Genomic DNA, 23,363 nt, shown 5'->3' on the forward strand with positions numbered 1-23,363 from the left:
ATTGTTCATTTGCTTCTCCCTTTAAAACAGTCTAGTTATAACACACTAATAATTTCAGGTTCCTTCCAACAAGTAATATTTTCTGGCTTAGATTGGCTAAGTCATGAAGATAAATTGAGGAAGCAAAGGCAATTACTCCCATTTACATCTCCAAGTTCCTATTTGGATTTTGTCATTTCTCCTTGGAAAGACTTGATTTTTATTAGAAACTAGATGTCATAAATAGTAGAAATTGTTCACTATACTGTGTGTGTGTGTGTGTGTGTGTGTGTGTGTGTGTGTGTGTGTGTGTGTGTGTGTGTACTGGAGCTTAAACTCAAGGCACTAGGTGCTAACCTTCAGCTTTTACACTCAAGGCTGGTATTCTACCACTTGAGCTATACAGAGCTTCATTTCTGGATTTCTGGCTGTTTATTGGAGATACTCTCACAAACTTTTGTGCTTCAAATCATGATCCTCAGATTACAGTTATGAGCTACCAGTGCCTGTCTCTCCTATACTTTGAAGCTAACTTTTACTGTACCCATGCAGGGTATGCTAAATTCTAGACAGTATGACTTTTCTTTGGGTTTTAAGCAGATACTTCTTCATGAAATTTTCTGGAAAACAATAGTATGGGTGACAATAAACAAGAAATAATTCAATCAGAAGGTCACATATTTTGACAAGAATATTTATTATTGAAAGATCCACAAAAGGCCAAAAGTTGCTTAGCTGCTGTTTTACCACTGTACAGCAGGGTATTTTAAGAAAGGAACATACTGGTTGTATATAGCAGGTTACATTTCTAAGGCATTTAGGCATGAGAGCTGTAGGTTCTGCATGCCTCGGTGTGATTAGTTGAGTTAGGATATATTGAGGCACACCAGGCAGACAAAAGATTTGAACCCATACAGTAACTCTTCCGGATGACTATGTCTTTAGATCTTTGCATGTCCACCTTTCTTTTTTCCCATGTCTTTAAAACTGTTCATAGAACACTGGTAATATCGACATTCAAGCATTTGCTTACATCAACAGGAATAGGACACAACAAACAGAACAATTACATGGACAGGTTCTGTCTCTGACCCAAAAGAGGCTCCAGTATGAAAAACACTGATTTGCAAAAGGCACAGTGGAGACAGGTTTAATGCATTAAATATAACATGAATCATTCACAATAACAAGTTTAGTGTTTCAGGGAACTTTTGTTAATACAACACAGTTGGTCACACAAAATACAAATGCTTCTGTTGATTTGTCTTGGCAACTCGGATACATCAACAGTGCTAACAGTTTAACAGCTTTGTTCTCATCTGACAGAAAATAATGGCAGTTCTGCAAGGCAAATGTTAAACCTGACCATATGTATTTATTAATTCCACAGTGTTTTGACAGATTAGAGGGGATGGAACTCAGAGGATGCTGACACGCTGGCTGAGGGCTTTCATTTCTCCTTCTTCAGTCTCAGGACTGTCACTGTGGCTAGCACTTGAATGGATCAGGTGTGTGGGGTACTGTAGCCCCTGCTCTCCTGCATACAGCTTCCACCTCGAGTCATCACTCTCGTGGGTGATGTAGCGTTCTCCCATTTTGCATTCCAGTTCTCGTAAATCTAACCAGGTCTGATAGTCCTGCAGAAAGCAAGTTCACAGAGATCACTAGAACACACTAGAGATACCCTCACAGACTTTTATGCGCAGACTGGCTTCAAATCAAGCCATCAGAAAGTTGGTGCTCCTTTGGAAATCTATGCCCTCAAAATATTCTTTCAGGATTTCAGAGTATCAATTTTCTAAATGGTCAGGACAGCATGAACAATAACAAACACTTAAGAGAAGACATGCATATCCACACTGTATATTTGTATCTATTTGTATTCACACAGAATAACCCTTAAATGAGCCTCTAAATGAATATAGTGCCTGACCAGATGGGCATCTACTGGGACATTTATCAGAATTACAATACAGATGCTTCTGACATCTGGTCCACTGAGATCTATTATGATCCTTAGTATTAAAAAGAAACGGTGTGTACACATGTATCCCACATGTGTTCCTGTCAAATTTTCTTTTAGAACGAGAGGCTTAGAAATTTTAAACTGTTAGTAAATCTTGGGAGATGGCAAGTGTTTTGGCAAATACGTTAAAATTAGGATAAATACACTTTTTTGTGGTGCTGGGACTTGAACTCTGTGCTTGGGTGCTGTCCTTGAGCTCTTCAGCTCAAGGCTAGCACTCTACCACAAGAGCCACAGCACCATTTCTGGTTTTCTAGTGGTCAACTGGAGATGAGACTCATGAACTTTGATGCCTGGGCTGGCTTTGAACCAAGATCTTCAGATCTCAGCCTCCTGAGTAGTTAGGATTACAGGCATGAGCCAGTGGTGCCCGTCAATAAATACACTTTTTGAAAATATGATAGAATATTGCTACAAAGGCTACTAAATATTCATTTGTAAGTATTTAAGAAACTTATCCATCAGAGAAAAATCAGTGACTCATTTTACCTGTAGCCAAGGGTGGCTCAAGGTCTTATCCACACTGTAGCGCTTTCTCATTTTTACTTGCAGCAAATTATTGATAAGGTCAATGGCTAAAAAAATTAATTATTAGGAAAATAAATAAATGACAGAGAACAAATGCATAATTCATTTACAGATTATATCACATCTGCTATTCTACAGAGATAAATGCGAGGATTGATAATAGTTACTCAGACACGGAAAATGAATCCTCAAGAATTCTGAAGCCTCGGCCCTCACTTAATTTTGAGTATTATAAGAATAAAGGTAGAATAATTAAGTATTATTAGTGCTAGAATCTGTGTACAATATGAACTTCAACTGGAAATGATTTTAAATATTACTTTATTTTACTATGTGAATTTTGTTAGTATACATCATTTTAAAATGTCTTATGCTGAGGTCAAGATAACACTAATATTCAAGAGAAAACATTCCTTTTATTGCAAAATGCATTTAAATATACATAAATGTTTTCATAGTCGAGTTAACCTATAACAACTGGATATGATATATGGAAAAAAGTAGTATGACATGGATCATATGTTAGGATAAAGTTGCTGCCTAAAGAAAATCAGTGGCCCAAATGCAAAGCATTTTTCTCCTTTTATTTGGCTTTTAAAAACAACCAATTAAGTGGAATTATATAAGTCATCATTAACTGAGGTTGGGGAGACAAGAAGTTTTCTCACAGGACATAGAACTATAGTCCATTCAACTGTTATAATAGTCTACCTTTGTTGGACAGATTTAGTAAGAAAGGGTGGACTTGTTTTTAAATTGTGGTATCCAAAAAACATTCTAGTTACCCATGGGATGAAATTCTTGCCCTCCTCTACAAATTATTGTGTCAGTCTACACCTTTAATAGTTCATTATTAAATCATTGTCTTGCACCTTACTTATCCTTACATAACTTTAATATTTATTGCTTTTATTTTCTCATTTTCTTCTCCAAAAGAACTAAGTGAAATGTGTCAACCTGGTGAAATCACCTACATTTCAGAGATTGAATTCTCTTGAACCCACCTGGCCATCAAATGTGAGAAATGCATTTTGTGATAAAAAAACTTAGACAAATAGGCAAATTATTATTATTATTGTCATTGTGGTTATTATTATTACTATCATTATTATTATTATTTTGGTGCCAGTACTGTGGCTCGTATTCAGGGTGCAGGCATTTTCTCTTAGCTTTTTTGCTCAAAGCTGACACTCCAACACTTGAACCACAGCTCCATTCTGGCTTTTAGGTGGTTAACTGGAGATAAGAATTTCCTGAGCCTTCCTACCTAGCTGGATTGGAACCATGGTCCTCAGCACTCAGCTTACTGAGTAGTTAAGATTACAAATATGAACTACTGGTACTTAGTCCAAGGAATCAGAATCTTCCTTGCTATCAAACCTGAGGAGTGACTTCTACTGTCTTCTGGTAATCTAGAATTGTACTGCTTTGTCACTAATATAAATGTGTTGGCCTGAACTGAAGAGCTGCAGAATCAAACATCCAAGAATTCTTTGGTTGAGGAAATGAATGCAGCGGCATACATTTCAATGTCGTGGGTGTCTCTATAACCTTGCTTCTGCTAGGATTCCTGAGAACACACAATACTTAGTACAATTTCAAATTCCAAGCATGTGTTCTCAGTGAGCTTTTGAAAGTATAGTTCTCTCTGTGAGCTACGTATTGGGCATATGCTTTAAAACAGCCATTCACTTGATTTACTCACTGGTGAGTAAAATGCACCTTCCATTCTGGCTGCTGAGAGGTCCTAGCAAAAATAGAGGATGAGGGGTGCGGAGAAAGCTTGCATGGTACTCTAAGCACGTTGCAGCATTACACTACCCCAGACGCTGCAGGGAATAAATACACGTTATTAATTCACTGATTCCTCTTTGAATTCTGTAATTAGGCGGGTAGGGGTACAGTAACTCCACAAAAGGTTTGGTTTGTGCCCAAATGGGCACCAGCAGTGAACCACACCACCTAATGGGGGAGGGAAATACTGCCAGAAGAGAAGGTAGACGTGGCTGGAGGGAAACAGACTACATGAAGAGGGAAAAATTGTTCTTCTGAATAAAGTATAAATCATAAGTCACACTGTGCAATGGCATCCTTGAAAACAGAATGCACACAGCAAAACAATATCGTGCCTCCAAGAGAAAGAAGTTTAGGCTATCAGAAGAGAAAGATGATATGTGTATGCATAAATATGTTCAGTGGCTCTTTGAATCATAAATCAGAAACAATTTAATATGGCATGTTAGGACCTGTAGATAGATATTTGGACGTTGGGGTTACTGAGAAAATAGGTCTACCACTGTTATTTAAGAGTATATCCCTACTTGTCACTGTTTGGGTATCAATCAAGCTCAAACAATCCAGGATGAAATGAATGCACCATCCAAAGGCCTTTGACTAAATCCATTCTTATAAATAGATTATAATTTTTCCCTTTCCTTCCTTTCCTTTCCCCTCCCATTCACTCTCCATTCTTTTTTCCTTTCCCTTCTTTCTTCCCTTCTTCTCTTTATCTTGTTCTCTCTCCTTCCTTCTTCTTTTCAAGTTCTCTTTACCAGTTATGTCTAATCTGCTACAATACTCATATATCAACAGTTCTTTCCACACATATATAAGACAATCATACATCATCTTACCTGAGTAATTACTGTTGGTAATTGATTAAGGGAATCAAACGTTTATCATTATGAAGGCCTGGCAATGAAGAGCTGCCAATCTAATTATGAAGGCAAGACATGTAGATGTTTACTTTCCCCATCTCCGCAGATTGTATAAGCATGTAATAAGTCTCTACCTTTACTATTCCACTTAAAAGAAAAAATGTTCTCCTTTTGCAACTTACCCTCACTAGTCCTAATTGTGTTATAGATGTAAGGGAGAATTGACCTTTTAGGTGACAGTCTTTGGGCCCAGTGTTTTCCCTCAATCTTAGATTAGTTCTATCACTTTTCTTTTATTCAGTCTCCCTGCACAACCTTGTTTTTAACGATAACTACCATTGTTTCAATCCTTGTTAAAATTCCATGAGAGTTTAATACACACACACACACACACACACACACACACTGCATTGCCTAGGACTGAAGGTTTTTTATTTTTATAAACAATTTTACATCCTTATTCTTACTTATTCCCTGCAACAGCTCTATGAGAACAGCTATTATTTCCTATTTTGTAGAAAAGGAAAAACTGAAGGATTACAAATCTATGCAGCGTGAGGAAAGCCGGGCTGCTCATAGGCAATGGAGCTGAGGATGAAACCTAGAGGACCTTGAGTCTAAAGGTTGTTTTCATACAACATGGAAGTTGCATTATAACATTAATTTTATTGACTAATAACAATTTCAATGTCTAATCTTTTAAGTCATGACCATTAAATTCTTACATTTGTACCACAACTTTCTACACTGGAATGCAGAGATGTGTGTGTGTGTGTGTGTGTGTGTGTGTGTGTGTGTGTGTGCTTGTGCATGCTTGTAATTACAGTCTACATTTCAGCAGAGTATTCTGAATAAGACTGATCCTCTTGTGTAAGAGAATTAATGCCCTCGTCAATGTATTCATTTACTATACATTAATCAATTTCTTAGAAACAGCTCCTCCTGGCCCTATTAAATACCACACCTAATGGCCAAATTTGCTAATTATTCTTCAAGCAAGACTTATATACAAGTAATATTTCATCTCAGGACATATATCTCTTCCAAAGATTTTTTTCAAGTGATTTATTATAATCAAGATATATCAGTCCTTGACATAATTCATCTACCAATGATAATCCTTCCAAAGAAAGTGTGGCCATTGTGATATAACATATTTCTAAAAAGCTGCAATTGATTAACACTGAATTTTAATTTTAAGGACCAGGGTTTGTTTTGTGTATGCTTGCAAGCCATCTATTGAATATGCACTTTATGTATGCATTTATTTATGCATTTGTTTATTCATTTATTTACTTATTTACTTTTTTGCTAAAGCTTGAACTTAGGGCCCAGAGCTTTTGTCTAATCTTTTCTGCTCAAGGCTTAAGTCACAGCATACTTCCACTTCTGGCTTTTTGTTAGTCACAAATAAGTGCCTCTTAGATTTGACTATCTAACCTGGCTTTAAACTGTCACCCTCAGATTTTAGCCTCTTATGTAGCTAGAATTAAAGATGTGAGCTGGTTCCCAGCATTCTATGGTCTTGTTAGGAATAAATACTAAGATTTCTTTTTTGTGTAATTTCAGGCTCCATTCTCTCTCTTTTTAAGAAATTCTAATTCTAGCCTACCTTAAATACCCTAGAATCTGTTATTTTACCCACAGTTTATTAAAAGATCATATTGTTTAGCATCTATTTATCCCTCTGTGTCTGTTTATGATTGTTGAATTTCCTGCTTCTGGAAGACACTGCTACAGGTAACTAAGAACAATGGAATTAAGCAAGACAAATAGTGTAAAAGTAACGCAAGTCACAGCTGTCCCGGAAGAGCTTCCAATCATCAGACAATCCATATGTAGTCACAACCCTAGCTCCAAAACAAAACCCCCAATTCAAAATAATTACCTAGAAGGAATGTTGGGAAGGTATGATTTTGGAACTGTCAAGAGGATGACCTGAAGAGAATGGGAGAGACAGGGAAAAATTTGGGCTAGTCCTTGAATGCCTTTTGAAAATAAAGCAAAAGGGAAAAGGAATGTGGCCTGCATGAGAGATACTTGGAAGGAAAGAAGAGGGTTTCTGCAGAGTGGTCAGGTGGAAGACAAGATGGCATGCTGGATAAGCAGAAGAACAGAAGGCATCCAGTCACTCAAGAATCTATAAAATCTGCAGCCCATAAGATATTTGTGAGATATCTGGAATCTATGACAAAAGGATACTTGGAGAAATAGAGGAGCTGGATTGGCACTAGGGTCAAAACAGTGCAGGAAATGAGAGGTTTCAAATCTCTTGCTACGCTTATTCGTTTCACATCCTCCTTCCTTTCTCCTCTCCCTGGAGCCTCTGTCTTCCCATTTCTCCCACTCAGGAGTAAATGACAATGGATAGTTTCTCTTCTTTGCAGTAAATTTTATGCCAATGTTTGCAAAGAGTGTTATGATTGTTTCCTGACAGGAATCAGTCTTTCTAGTATTTTGTTCTTCCATTCACTTAATAACCATTGTCTGAAATGTAAACTCTTCTAATTTCATTAGAAGTATGTGGGCAGTCTACTGACTTCTTAATGGACTATATTAAATGGCTTGATGTAGTTTCGATTTTTAAAATCTTTTTGTCATCAAACCCTTCAGTGCTTTCAAAAATGTCCCTAGCTATGGATTCACAGTTCCCTATAAATTGAAAAATGAAAAATTGACTGTTGGAAGCCTAATGATTCTTCTGTGTGGTACAACATATTTTCAGTTCACAACTTTCTTTGCAGAAATATTTCTCCTTACCTCATCAGTTAAAAGATTAAAATGCCAAGAAAGCAAAGAGAAAATTTGACAGAATATTTCCCCCTTTGAGAAGAATGGGAGCTTTGCCAAATGTTAGGAGTACTGAAAGTCTATTCAGTCTATTTGCTAGATGCATAAGGATCCTTGAATGGGACAAAACTAAATGATTTATGCAGATGTTTAAGAAAATGTTCCATTAAAGTCTGGTCATATAGATCCTATGTCCTCTACAGAATTATCTTTGAAACTATACAAACTATACTGCAGTCATCCTCAGTGCCTCACCAATACTAAGTGTAGATAAAACCATTTCAGTGTATGTAACAAGGTACATTGACCATTGCTAAAGTGCAGGGTAGTCAAAGCTTAAAGGAAATCCTACAGGGTACAGTTAATGGGATTCTCAGTTCCCATTTCTTGGTCACATTGTATTGTGTCCTATTATTTCAGTAATTCCTGTCTTACCCTTCTCCTACCATTAGATTTTAGCTCCATGGATATCACACATATTGGATATATCATTTTTCTGGTAAATTTTATAAATATAGAATAAAAGACACATCTAAACTTCATTTAGAAAATTGTTTAATAAATACCATTTGGTAGCTTCAATGCATTCATTAGAAATTCAAATGGCCTTTTGCTCAGCTTTAAGTTTCAACACCCATCATGTGGACATATGGTTTGTAGTTGGCTATAAATATTCTTGGATGGTAGGATGTCACAACTCCACACAGTACAACAGACCATAGGGGTCAGGTGTGATTTCCCTCAGAAATTCAGAATGAGGCTGATAATACTGATAATGCAGGCAGTATTTTACAGAAGAGAAATTATGACTCCTTGTAAAATTATTTATGATCTCCTTTCATCTAGATACAGTACTTTGTTTTGCAGTTGTTTTTTTTTCTACCGTCATTTTTCTACCCTCCAATACTCAGGTTCATATTTTCAAATTAGAAACTACATCAGAAGGGTCCATTTTTTGATGGAGCTGTCACCCTTTATCAACCTCCAGACCCTGTGCCTTCATGCCCATTCTTTTCTTTTTTCCTCCTTTTCAACTCTGCTTTACTGTCTTCCTCAGTGTAGCACTTAGTACATCTCTCGCCTTGCTTTGCTTCATGCTGATGGTAAGTTGTGTGTTTATTTTAAAAATCGTTTTGCAACCCTTCACATTCCAGCTCTCAACCCAGCATGCCGTTGCCCAGCAACACTAACTGGGACTCTCCTCCCAGGGCTGAAACCAGAGGCTGCCAGCAGCAAACAAGGCCGCTGGAAATCATCATCTCACTCCTTCCCCAGTCAATTACAGGAATCCAATGAAGTGCAAGACCTTTAGAGAGTCAAGGTGGTAGTGTCTCCTCTTTTCGGCTCTTTCCCTTGGTAGAAACTTATTCTATCAATAGTTACTCTATTTCTCCACATTTGATTTCATTTCTTCCTCCTGGTGGCTGGCGATGTGATTTGAGAAATCAAGAATTGTTTCAACATAAACAAACAGAACTTAACCAACCCAATGTCCAAAAAATTGAAAATTTGGGTAGAAATCAAAATATATTGTTATTCTTATGTTGCTCAGAATGGGTCATTGTTTTCCCATTTACACGTTACATAAAAAAAAACTGGGAAGACTTTTGATTTTTCAATTGTCATACAAATACTGTGCATTTCTCGTGGGGGAGGGGAAGGGGGTTGGATGCTGTCCCTGAGCTCTTTTGCTTAAGGCTAGTACTCTACCATTTAGAGCCACAGACCACTTCTGATTTTCTGGTAGTTAATTAGAAAGAATAATCTAGTGGACTTTCTTGCCCAGAGGGCTTGTTTCCAACAGTGATCATCAGATCTCAGCCTCCTGAGTAGCTAGGATTACAGAAGTGCACCACCAGCAATGTTCAATATTCATAGATACTGTTACGTCTGACAATGGTGTTAATGTTGAAAAATCAATATACTCACCAATTAATACTAATACTAGTATTAGTATTAGTTTTTCATTCTAGTATTATTATATAAAACAATATCAAAGATCAACTGAAAATCTTAAGGGGCTTCTGAGTCTTTATTGTTATTCTTGGAGTGCATTAGATAGTTCTGATTTGTATCTGACAATGCTAAGTACATTTTAGACTCTCACACAGAAATAAGTGAAGATTTGGTTTCATCAGTTCTAGACAGTACCCAAAATTTCAGAACCTTTGCAAGCAGTTCAGAACTGGTCCAGAGTCCCTGAATAGACAAATCTAAGTACATAATAGGGAGAAAGATAGCTTTTCTCAGGCTCATCTGGTTGAGCATTTTAGAATGATCTACAGTTTCAGGATAACTTCTGTTTAATGCTGACAGAAAGAACAAAGCAACCACAGGTGAAGAGTAATCACCCTGGCAAGATAACATTTGACAGACTCGAGAAACTAAGTCTTCCATGTACATTCCTGTCTCAAACTACTACCAAGCTTCTCACCAATAAAACGTTTTAAATATACAATAGGAAAAAATGGTTCATTAACAACACGTATAAAAAAAGAAAGTTTTCAAGCCCAAAGGAAACCTAGTATGACTGTTGTCTCCAAATCCAATGTTATGTCATGCTAAACGGAATGGAAAGAAGCACACTGCGACTTGATAACTGCTTTCAAATTTCTGGATAGCAAAAGAATTTGTCCTGTTCTACCAAAAAGAGCTGTGTTTGATTATTTTAATAATGTCAAATCAAGAAGAAATTGGGATCCTCATAAAACTGTATATTTTCTATCGTGAATAACTTAAGAATATTCTTGATCATTGTTCAGTAGAGTGATACGGTACATAATGTATGGGTTAGGTAAGATAATATTTTTGAAATCCTGTATTTTGAAATATTCTCTTTTGTTTTTGTGGGAAAAGCAAACCTGCCAAATTTAACCTCTGGTTATTCTTCAGTCAGACATTTCCTCATATAGTCTGAATGTACCTCAACTAGATTACTAGTGATGTATATCAAATAGTCAAATTTTGAGCATACACATTGTCAAATTCTTGTTAAAACATCTGACTAGTTTCTCTTGACAAATGATTATTTATCAAAGGATACAAAGAATTATACTTATCAAAATAAGAGAATCCTTTCTTATTGGGACATGCATTCATATTGTACCTCACTAGATAATGAAATATTTATACACACACAAAACTGGTAGACATTTTATACATCATTGTATATCTTTGGCTCATATTTACTATTATTTATGAATAAAACAAATATTTATTTAAAAAATTAAACAGAATTAATTCCAGAATTTTAAGTGGCAGTTCTTTAAGATGTTAATCCCCTATGGAGGTTCTGATAGGCATAATTTACTTTATCAATTGTGATTACATTTCCTGGCATCCAGTCAGCAGTTTGAAGCGGTTCGCTGGCTGGTCTCCACACCTCTCCTGCATGCTGTTATGTCTGACAGTGGTGTTAATATGTTGACAAATCAATCTATTCATTAATATTCAGCAGGCTTGCTGGATTCTCGAGCTTTATAAACTGTTACAAACACAGTTTAATGATTAAAATGACAATTGTCTTTCTTTTGTTACTCATACCATTGGATTTCTGGGTCTCATCTATCCAAGGCTTATTTTTCAATGGGGTTATTTTTTTGTTTTGAACAATATGTAGTGAAAGAGGGACCTACAGCTGGTTCCTTTTCATGGCAAAGTGCTACTTCCAACTTAAGTGTTTAGCATTCTGGAACACAGTTGGGTTTTTGAAAACATACCATGTGGTAATGGTGCTAGGCTTTTATTTAGCTTTTCTTTGTGTTTGTACTGGCTGTATTTTTCAATCTCCAGTTCCTGGGAGGGGAAAAACATATTTGTGACCAATTTTGCTTGAATTTGCCAAGTTGAATGGACAAAAAACATGCTTTAAAAATAAAATTTAGATGCTTTGATAAACTTAGTGGTGTACGGTAGCTATTCTATGCCTTGATATTCCACATACTCTGAGCTGTACAGCTAAAGATTGAGATCAACTGGAAGAATAAATTACAGTTGTGCTTATTAGTGAAAAGAGGCAGAAGTACTTCCCTAGAAGCTCTGGAACCAAGCGTGGGGGAAACCTATCTTCCTGGTACACCATCACGATTTGCTTATTAACTCTGCACTAAAGACACACTTTGGATTGATGTAAGGGCATTTCTGGCTCTTCTCTTTCTATAGGACCCATTGGGCTTCCTCCTGATCTTAATTCTTGAGAATTCCAGAGAGCCATGTGACTCAGGCTGAGCAGTAGGGACGCAGCAGGTGCCTCGGGAATAGGTGCTTCACCTGTGAACACAGAAAATGATCTTCTGTCTGCAGGCGTCAGAGGCTCCTTGTGAGACAATTTCCGAGGCTGCCTCTGTGTTGATTACTGCCTGCTTGCTTGCTTAATGGTATATCAAGGAATATCAAGAATCAGAGAAGGAGCAGGGTAGTAATTTCTCTGGTGATCTTCATGGCCCATTACTGACCCTCTTTAAATCCACTGTACATCTCTTAATTGAACACATCAATGCAAAGATGGAAATGTACTGTTATTCTAACAAGCTTCTTTTCTGTCTGTCTGTCTGTCTGTCTGTCTGTCTGTCTTTCCTTTTTGTTGGTCATGGGGCTTGAACTCTGGACCTGGACCTGGACCTGGGTGCTGTCCCTGAGCTCTTCAACTCAAGGCTATCACGCTACCCCTGGGCCTGGGCACTGTCCCTGAGCTCTTCAGCTCAAGGCTACCACCCTACCCCTGGGCCTGGGCATTGTCCCCGAGCTCTTTAGCTCAAGGCTACCTACTGCCCCTCCCCCTTGAGCCACAGCACCATTTCCAGTTTTCTACTGGTTAATTGGAGAAAAGAGTCTCATAGTTTTGTGCCCAGGCTGGCTTATGAACTACGATCCTCAGATCTCAGCTTCCTTAGTAGCCAGGATTATAGGTGTGAGTCACTGTGCCTGGCTAACAAGCTCATTTCTATCCTTCCCTTGGTCTCTTAAGGAAGTAACGTGCATGGATGTAAATTCTATCTCCTTCAGTAAGTATACAACCACATCATGTGGTTACCTGTGTCACAGCTCTACCTGAAAGAACACATTCTGGGGGAATAAAGACTATATCGGCAGGGCCAGGAGTTTAGCCTAGTGCTTGCCTTGCATGCACGAAGACCCGGATTTGATTCCTTGGTACCACATACATAAAAAAAAAAGCTAGAAGTGGTGCTGTGGCTCAAATGGTAGAGCTCTAGCCTTGAGAAAAGTCCAAGGACAGTGCTCCGGCCCTGAGTTCAAACCCCATGACTGGCAAAAAAAAGCCTGTATCTTCAAGTAATATGTACCAAGGAATCACTGAAGACTTGCATTATGATCCTGAGAAGATGAAGAAATGTAGGAAAAGGGAATTCATTTGCCTTTTAACGTTAAAATTTTCCTTTTGGAGGACATGGTATGTTTAGAGGCTTAAGAAAACATATTCCTTATCTGTTCAGTCATACTGCAGTGAGTGGTGTTTGAGAAAAGGGAATAGAATCCTACAGATCTTCAGTGAGTAACATTTCTATATAAATATTATATACATTGTTTATGTAATAAAGTATTGGTTCACATATGTAGAAATTAAGGCAAAACTGGTTCTTAATCAGATTCTTTGAGGAAAAAAAACCTTGAAAATAGAATTCTCTTCCACTGAAGAATATTTCAATTTCCTCCATTAAAGTTTAATTTACATATATGTAATATATATATATATAGAGAGAGAGAGAGAGAAAGAGAGAGAGAATTGCAATACTAGCCACCTTTGTAACTGAAAGCAGTGACAAGCATGAGGTACAGAAGATGTACAGATACAGTAAAATATTACTAATAGAGGCAATATTTATTACTAATTCTTAACTTTGCATTCTCAAGGCTTTCTTGCTTATGGCTGATGCTCTATTACTACTAGGGCTCTTCTTTTTGCTGGTTAGTTGAGAATGGAATCTCATGGACTTTTCTACACAAGACATCCTCAAATGATGATCCTCCAGATCTCAGCTTTCTGAAGAATTAGGAATACAAGCATGAGCCAGGTATACCTGACTTCTTTATTATTAATTTTGATTAAGGTATATATATATTGCCAGTCCTGGGCTTGAGCTCAGGGCCTGAGCACTGTCCTTGGACTTTCTCAAGGCTAGAGTTCTACCACTTGAGCCTCAGCACCATTTCTGGCTTTTTTCTATGTATGTGGTACCGAGGAATCGAACCCGGGTCTTCGTGCATGCTAGGCAAGCACTCTACCACTAGGCAAAACTCCCGGCCAATTAAAGTATATTTTAAATAATCTCCTCTGTATATTACAGCATCCATTCACAGGCAGAATACCATGTGAACTCTGGAAGTCAGGACAGTCTATAACTCTCTTTAACTCTTCTTTGTCCTCTTTATTCCCAGAGGTCTCAATGTACATTTCTTACATAATTTAATTATGACAGATAGTTTAAAGGGTCCCTAAATGAAAAATTATGAAGAAATATGTGGAACAGTATACAAAACATTAGTATTAATAGGTGTATTTTAGAAAGTAGCCATATTCCTTCTAGGTGATTCCCTAGAACCTCCAATCAGCTCACCTCTGTCCACTCAAAGAACTGCATGAGGGCTTTATCTTCCACCTGGGCTTTTCTTCACATCATCACTTTTCCCTCATCAAATAAAATGTGTACTTCCTGCTCAGACACAAATGGCTTTTGAATAATGCTTTGACTTGAATACATCTCTTCCTTTACATTCTTTGGTGGCTGGTGTGGTTCTATTTCATCAAGTCAAATATAGAGTGAATCTCCCTTCTCTGAACTTGGAGATCCCGATTATATTTTTAGTTGACCATTCAAGGAAATACATGATTCTTTTCCCAAATGTATGTAGCCCATCTCCTCAACTATATTTCATGTTTCTAAGACACATTATATGTTCTGACTCCTATTTTCAGTATGAGCTGTGGTGGATATAAAATGTGATTTCTCTACAACTGTTTCTTGAACTGCTGACTGGACACAGAGATAATCCGGGTTGGCAGCGTTACAAACTGTCAAGTTATTTTATTACATTTCTGGATTAGAGACATATCGAGCACAAAGGTGAACTCTACTTAAAGGTAAACTGCTAACATGAAGTATCAGACACACGAGTATTCAGAACTGCTTTCTCTTCTACCTTCTGGGTAAAATAATTACACTTCACTTTCATCTTCTTTGAATTACCCTAAATACTTAGCTGATTCTTTGGCCCACATCAGAGCACTTTTTTAGGCCACACATCCCATTAAGATATATCCACCAAGCTAAGACTTCCAACTAATTAGAGGGTGTTAGAGTTTGTTGCTAATGGTTACCTAAAGCTCAGCTAATGGATAGTGCTTGCCATTTACAACTAACACTATATAAGAACTTAATCCACATTGGGCAACTTACATTTTCCCATTTCTATGCTAGTCCATATAATAATAGGCATCAATAAGAGAGATTTATACAATAAGTTGAAAGTCACAATGAACTTCACTGCTTAGACACTATTTAGAAAGGAAATGGGGAAGAGACACTGGCTCAGATTGTCTGAGTTCTGTTGCAGCCAATGACAAGCTTCACAAGAACCTACCTGATGAGACTAATTTTGAGAATTAAAGAAACTCCAAAGTTATTTACTGTGGCATCTGAATTTTTAAAATCTTAGTCCTCATTAGTCTCTGCCATTTATTTTAAAATATCACTTATCTTTTAAGAATGATATTGTACCATCTGTAAGGAAATGGAAAGACTTGGAAAAAATATGTAAGTCAGATGCAAAGAAACATAGGTCTAATGGCTTCTCTCATTTATGATAACTAGAATGTGCATATAAAGGTACAATTAAACACAGTGAAGAAACACAAATACACCTAGATATGATAAATTATACAGGTCTCTAGGCATTCACAGAGTGAGACCAAAGGAGGACATTTTTAGGAGAGGATCACATAAACACAGTAGCTATAGGTATCTGACCATTTAAAATAAATATTTATCAAAATAAATTCCAGGAATTAGAAACAAGTGTTTTTTTCGTTGTTGCTGTTTTTGTTTTGTTTTTGTTTTGTTAGTTCATTTATTTAATTTTGTGAGGGCAAAGGGGGCCACAGAAAGAGTAAGGAAAAGGGTGAATAAATGCATCAGTGATACTCACTGCAGACCCTGTATTTAAAATGAACTATACAACTTTTGTGGGTGGGTAGGAGAGAAGAACAGGGATAGATCAAGGGAAGGGAAGGGAAGACACTGTTCACAAAGAAATGTACTCTTTATCTGACCTGTAACCATAACCTCTCTGTATATTGCCTTTACAATAATAGTAAATATATTTTAAGAAAAGGAGAAATAACATGGAAAGAATAAAGTTTTCATTAATACAACTGCCACACTAACCTGGTCATCTAAGTACATATAGAAATTATACACAAACATGTTATAGTATTGAGCAAATACATTCAACTCCTAAATTCTAAGGAAATTTAGAAATAAAATATTTTATAGGCTTTAGGCCACTAATTGTATATTGTGACAAAACATCAACATCAAAATGTTGGTGGTGTTTTAACAGTGTTTAATATAAGGTTGAATGTGGTGGGTACTACTGTAATTCCAGCCATAAACTAGGGAAGGTGGAGGTAAGACGATTACACTCAGAGACAAGCCTGGCAGGGGTGGGGGGAACCAAAAGGACCTGCCTGGCAAACAAACTAAAAGCAAAAGGACTGGTGTGTGTCTTAAGGGTTCAGCACTTATGTAGAAAAGTAGAAGAGGCCCTAAATTCAATCATTAGCATCACCATAAAAGGGAGGGGGGATTAACATGAAACCAACTACATGCAACACATACATATTAATATGATCTAAGGAATTATACCAAAATAGTAACATCTTTCTTTCAGTTTATTTCATCTACCTTTTAATCCAAATTTTCTGAATTCTTTGTTTTTATAAACATACACATATTATATCCAAAGACAATTATTTATTTGTTTTATTTCCCAATTCACTACAACTGTTTCCAATTCAGTGTGCACTACAGGTATGTAGAGTTTAATAATTTACAGTGATATCAGAAGCATAGTGTTAGAAAATGCCAATATATTACTATGAAATAGAAGACCTTACCTTCATGAGAGATCTCCTTCCACGGGTTTGGTGGATACATGAAAGCTGCATTTTGGATCTGGTCGTGAATGTCTTCATCTTCATTAAATGGGAATGTGCCGCTCAGGCTCACATAGACAATGACCCCAACAGACCACATGTCTAGAGAGCGATTGTAGCCCTTGTTCCTGAGAACCTCTGGTGCCAAGTAAGCTGGAGTACCCACCACAGACCTCCGGAAAGACTTTTCTCCAATGATCCGAGCAAAACCAAAATCACAAAGCTTCACCTGTCGACAAGAAGAGTTGGATAAAAGAATGAACATAAAATTATGTGTGTGTGTGTGTGTGTGTGTGTGTGTGTGTGTGTATGTGTTAAGTAACTCAGACCTTATATGTACGTTATATATATGCATCTGCACCTATATATACATATGTGGGGGTGGGCTGTATATTATATATTTTATATATAGCTTGCAGTATATATAGTTTCTTACCTAGAATATATATAGTATACATTGTGCAATACAGAGTGCATAATACAGACTATATAAATGTATATGCACATATGTAGTCTAACAATTAGATTGCTTATATAATGACATGTGTTTCTTATGGTAGAAGAAAAACTATTTTCCACCTTATATATTAGAAAATTGGTTTATGTATTAATGAGACTATTATGTTTTCAATCATAAAAGATCCACCTACATGCTTCCCCTTCCACTTCCTAAAAACCAAGAGACAAATATGGAAATAGACAGGTAATACTACTCTCAGATAGGAGAACATTGTGTAAATCAGGGGAATAATGACCTTAAATCAAGGGATTGTTATATGCAAATGATGAAAATGGACAGATGATTCAGGTCATCAAAATGAGCTCCATTTTGGTATGTGGGCAGGGCGTGCAGGATAGAAATGCAAGACAGCTACACTGGCCGTGTCACTTCAGATTTATGATTTCACTGAAGGTGGGTACAGTTGTTTGCTACTCTTTGGGTTGAATATAAGGGAAGAAGATGATAAAGGATCAAGATTCAGTATACTTATAAACTGACATGTTGAACTGCATTGAAACCTTTTCGTGCAATTTCTTAAGGATCATTTAAGAGCAGAAAGCTTTGGTCTTCGTCTACCACTTGAGTCACCCTCCTGCCCTGCTTTATTACAGCCATTTGAGATAAGGTCTGGCATTTTTGTCCAGGCACTTCTGGAGCTCAATCATCTATCTCTACCTCCCAGGTAGCTGGGATTACAGGTGTGAGCCATGGCACTTGGCCTGAATTTTAATCTTTTGTCAAACTTTAGAGAGCTGGTAACCTCCCCAGGACACTAAAATGCCTCAGTCTCAAGGCCAGTGCTGGACAAGAGCTGTCAGGTCTGGAGAAGCCAGAAAGCTTTATTACAGCCATTTGAGATAAGGTCTGGCATTTGTGTCCAGGCACTTCTGGAGCTCAATCATCTATCTCTACCTCCCAGGTAGCTGGGATTACAGGTGTGAGCCATGGCACTTGGCCTGAATTTTAATCTTTTGTCAAACTTTAGATAGCTGGTAACCTCCCCAGGACACTAAAATGCCTCAGTCTCAAGGCCAGTGCTGGACAAGAGCTGCCAGGTCTGGAGAAGCCAGAAAGCTTTATTACAGCCATTTGAGATAAGGTCTGGCATTTTTGTCCAGGCACTTCTGGAGCTCAATCATCTATCTCTACCTCCCAGGTAGCTGGGATTACAGGTGTGAGCCATGGCACTTGGCCTAAATTTTAATCTTCTGTCAAACTTTAGAGAGCTGGTAACCTCCCCAGGACACTAAAATGCCTCAGTCTCAAGGCCAGTGCTGGACAAGAGCTGCCAGGTCTGGAGAAGCCAGAAAGCCTTATGGGAAAGCACAGGTATGTCTTTTCAATGCAACTGAACTGAGAAGGCCATGACAAAGACAGTCTCAAAAACAGAAGAAGGCACCGCACGGATGCCAAAGCTCAGGGAAATTTGAAAGCAAATCGATGTTTTGAGAGAAAAAGAAAGAAGGTAAGAAGATTCTTCAGGAGCCAGCAATACTGAGAAAAGCATTTACACTTGCCTGAGGGAAAGGATCTGCGGATGCCAGCAACACATTTTCTGGCTTGAGGTCACAGTGAACGATATTTTTAAAATGAAGATGCCGCAAAGCCACGAGTATCTATGAAGAAGCAAATCACCAAAAGCTTATACATTTCAGAATTTTCCTTTTCTTTTGGTCATCGTGGGTGGGAGTGGAGCAGGTTGAACTGAGGGAATCTACCACTCGAGTCACCTCACCCCACAAAGCCTGAGATGCTCTCTACTGAGACACAAATTTAAAAGGCCACAAGAAAATCCACAATGACCAGTGGAAGTTCTTTGTGTGCAAGACACTCAAATGGGTCACATGATCATGGAATCGACCGAGCAACTAATACAGATGTAGATCAAGTCATTTGGTGTGGAACAGGGCTAAATAGTCTTACATACTTTCATTGAATCTGTAGTAAGTCAATGTACTTTTAAAATTTTCAGAGTAGTTTCTTCTTGCATATTTCTAAGTTGGTACTCTGGACTAAGGAACCAGGATGGGAGTCAGGTAGGATGGTAGACGCCTGCAACTTTGGCTATGTGTAGTTTTAGAAGAAGAGATCAAGCAACAAGGCTAGAAAGCTGTAGTTAAACAGTGATAACATTTGATATTAAATATTATTTCTCCCATCTCTAATTGATTTCTTACCTGAGTAATTAAAAACTTCGTTATGTGCTCTGGCAACCTGCCCTTTTCACTTGACAAGATCATCTCCAGCATGTCTCCATGGAGTTTTTCCATAACAACAAACACTCTCTCAGGCGTCTCAAACATACACTCCAAATTTACGACTCCGGGGTGATGAAGGTTCTATTAAAGATAAATAAAGCACTTCAAGAAAATGAAAGTTTTCTTTTTTAAATTCTGTTTGGCAAGCTCACTGATTATACAAAACTGTTAAAAGTTGAATGCTATGGAGAAACCCTCACTTAAGATTTTTAACACCTCTAAATTCCACATGTGTTGCTTTATAGTTTTTGAAATTCTAATGTCTCCAAAAAATACACAGCTTTTACTTTCTATGCACAGTGAAATTATTTCTATGCTAAAAAAATCCAAATTCTAGCACCGGGAATTGCTAATTAGGTTTTAATGAGAATATCATATTGAAAAATATGAAATTTCTTAAGATCCATTTCCAATATTAAATATACTGGCCTTAAAATAAAGGCCATCTTTAGAAGATTGGTAGAAAGGTTACACAGGAAAGATGAAATTCATATTGAAGATTGCAAATGAGCCCCACGAAGAAGCATTTTATTCAAAACCTCTTGGAATTTGTCACAGAGGCTTTGACATAAAGATCACTAAGAATACTGAAAAATGTTACTGGGCCCCTGCTTTGTCCATGACACCCTACTACACGACAGTTTTGCATTGTTCTTAAGCGTTCAATAAATATTTGCACAAGAGAGCAATGGCTGGCTAGTGTTGGTAGGTTTTCACACATATTAAGTAAAAATGACTTACTATCTTATTGTTATATTCCTCCTAACAAAAATCAAAAATCAAAAATCAAAAATCCCTTAGTTAGGCTAATAGCGGAATAGAGGAAAACATGAATTATTTTTATTTTAAGAAGAAATGTTATGAATTGACAAATCATATTTAACATGGACCATTCACAAGCTATTTAATATTTCTGGCCATTGAGTAAACTCAAAGATAGTGAGAGCAAAGAGGTTATGGATTATGCAGTTGTGTCTCTATTAGGAAAGAATGCCTGATATTTACCCTTTCAAGCATGACCATGACAGGTGGTAGCACTCATGCGAATTAGGGACTCTTGGAGCTTCCTTTTGTTACTTTGGCTATTTTGACCCTTACTTTACAATCTTACCAGTCTTTCTGATTCTGCTACCTTGGAATCTGATCATACCACACACTAACCTTTCACCATACCAGCACTAGAGTCAGTGTTAACTAGTTAAATCTAACTCCATCAGTCAGATTATGAATATGAATTTTTCCCTCCTCATCAGACAAGAGGAGTTGAATTAACATAGCTCATGCAATCACCACTTCTACTTTGACTGGATAGCCTGCTGGCTTTAAGTAGCATGAAATACCAGATATTTCAGTGGAAGAGTAATTATTCATCTATCTGGATTATGAGTTAGCAACATGTTCATAATTGCACCTTCTCTCACTTCCTCCACCCATGCTCTTTTGCTTTTTTCTTCCTCCCTATAGCCTCTGTGGGACAGAGGAGTGACAATGTTTGAGTAAACAGATTATTGTCCTCCAGGGTGCAAAGATCTGTTACCTTTTTTAAACTAACAACCATAGAATAAGCTTTATGGGTCACAAGTGCAGAGGTCTGCTGAAGTACTGGTTTTCCTTAGCCCACTAGACATGTGCTAAGTGCAGCTTTTTAACTGAGCACCTTTATAACTAATTATTTCCTTCTTTTAATGTAAATCTGATTCCTAGGCAGAGTTCTGGGGGAAATATGTCTTTCTTACATGCCTAAAACTTTAGGATCTAGGTGGAGAGAAGGATTAATGAATATGAAAGAAGAGAAACAAAAGGCTAGAAAAATCTCCTATGCACAGGGGGAATCTCCTATGAACAGAGGGAAAAAAAGTGAGGGACTATGACTTTGGAGGCTCAGGGAGGCAAAAGGAGAAAAGAAAGTAGTGCTGTAACTGGCTAGCTTGTTGAGGGGAAGTTTTCCTTCCTGACTAGGTGGAAGATGATGCTGGGACAGAGAGAGGATGCTGAAGGATGCATGGGTACTCTTGGTAGGGTGATAACTCAGCACAAATGGGGGAAGCAACCACGAGACACCTTAGAGCTTGTCTCCCCTCTAGCAATGGAAACAAGGGCACATCGCATGAAGGAGGAAGCAAGAAACTCTACAGGAGAAAGACTGAGCCACCTGCTCTGGGATCCTTCCCTTCAGTAGGAGTCCATTTCACTGTTAATTGTGTCTTTCTGCTTCAAACACTTCCCTGGCCTTCATTTCTTTAATCATTGGAGATGCCTTCTATGGCATCACTTTGATTTCTGTTGACTTCATCTTGGACTTTGAAGGCACAAGAAATGAAGTTCTGAAGATGTCTAAAAGTTCTGCTACTTAAATTATCCAACTATATACCACACTCAGGAGACTCTACCTGTATTTCTCTAGTTCCTGAGTCCTCAGAGATGCTAAAAATCCTTCAGTTAATGTATTTTTCTCTTCTTTTCTCTATTCAATAGTATGACTCGTGTCCCTACACAGAGATTGCTAGTTTAATATACATCCTCTAACTCCAGTATTCCCAGAATATTTTAGGCCAAGAATAAATAAAATTGCTAAGTGTCACCTACTTTGTGACATACCCATTACATGCTCTGGAGAATACAACAAATATCCATAATAGCATTTTTAGGATGCTATTTTCTTTTCCTTAAGGTTTTAAGTATGGTTATGTAAATAGATTTGAAAGGAAACAAGTCAGGATAATCAAATACAAAGACTGAGGTGTAGAGACCAGAAGGAAATCAACTGGAGACATTGAGGGAGATGAATATGTATATATTTCATATGTTTGTATGAAAAGGAAAACAGAAACGAATAGCAGCATATTCAAGAAACCATCTGAATGAAAGTCATGATTACAAAATAGGTACAGACACTTTAGAAAGCTAAACACCTACTCATAATATTTGAGGTCTTCTCTTAAAAGTAGTCTGAGTAGCCAGGCATGTTGATTCAGGCCTTTAAGCCTAGCTACTTAGAAGGCTGAGATCTGAGGATCCCAGTTCAAAGCCAGACCAGGCACCAAAGTCCTGAGATTCTAATTTCCAACTAACTACCAGAAAACCAGTGGTAGAGCACTAGACTTGAGCTGAAGAGCTCAGGGACAGTGCCATGATCAGAGTTCAAGCCCCATGACCACCACCACCAACAACAAAACCAGATATTATTTGTAGTTCTGTATTGCCAAGTTCAGGACTATTATTTAAAAACCTATTTTCCTAGAGGTTCTATAAATTGTCACCTTTTTCAAATTTAAATTTCATTGCTAAAACAAAGTAGTCTAGGTGAATGCTAAGAATTCATCAGTAGAATGCAATTGTTTTTCCACATAGTTTTTATTTAAAAAATATTAAAATTCTTTGTATGTGGGGCTGGAAGTTTGGCTTAATGTTAGAGTGTTTGCCTAGCATGCACAAAGACCTGGATTTGATT

The 23,363-nt window shown here is 37.4% G+C and overlaps 1 protein-coding gene across 3 annotated transcripts in view; it reads right to left on the minus strand.

Annotated features, from left to right (window-relative positions):
• Positions 1–671: 671 nt before the first annotated feature.
• Positions 672–23,363, minus strand: part of Prkd1 (protein kinase D1) — a 313,953-nt gene continuing 291,261 nt past the window's right edge. For all 3 annotated transcript variants that reach the window (XM_090345330.1, XM_090345331.1, XM_090345329.1), the window contains exons 14-18: positions 19,832–19,993; positions 19,172–19,270; positions 17,114–17,381; positions 2,495–2,580; positions 672–1,616 (exon numbers count right to left, since the gene is read on the minus strand). In XM_090345330.1, coding sequence (XP_090201456.1) covers positions 1,398–1,616; positions 2,495–2,580; positions 17,114–17,381; positions 19,172–19,270; positions 19,832–19,993 — 834 coding nt within the window. In that variant the 3' untranslated portion in view covers positions 672–1,397. The remainder of the gene's footprint in view (positions 1,617–2,494; positions 2,581–17,113; positions 17,382–19,171; positions 19,271–19,831; positions 19,994–23,363) is intronic.

This window comes from Megascapheus bottae, chromosome 14 (assembly GCF_031878675.1).
Source record: "Megascapheus bottae isolate mThoBot1 chromosome 14, mThoBot2.hap1, whole genome shotgun sequence".
Classification (NCBI taxonomy): Eukaryota; Metazoa; Chordata; class Mammalia; order Rodentia; family Geomyidae; genus Megascapheus; species Megascapheus bottae.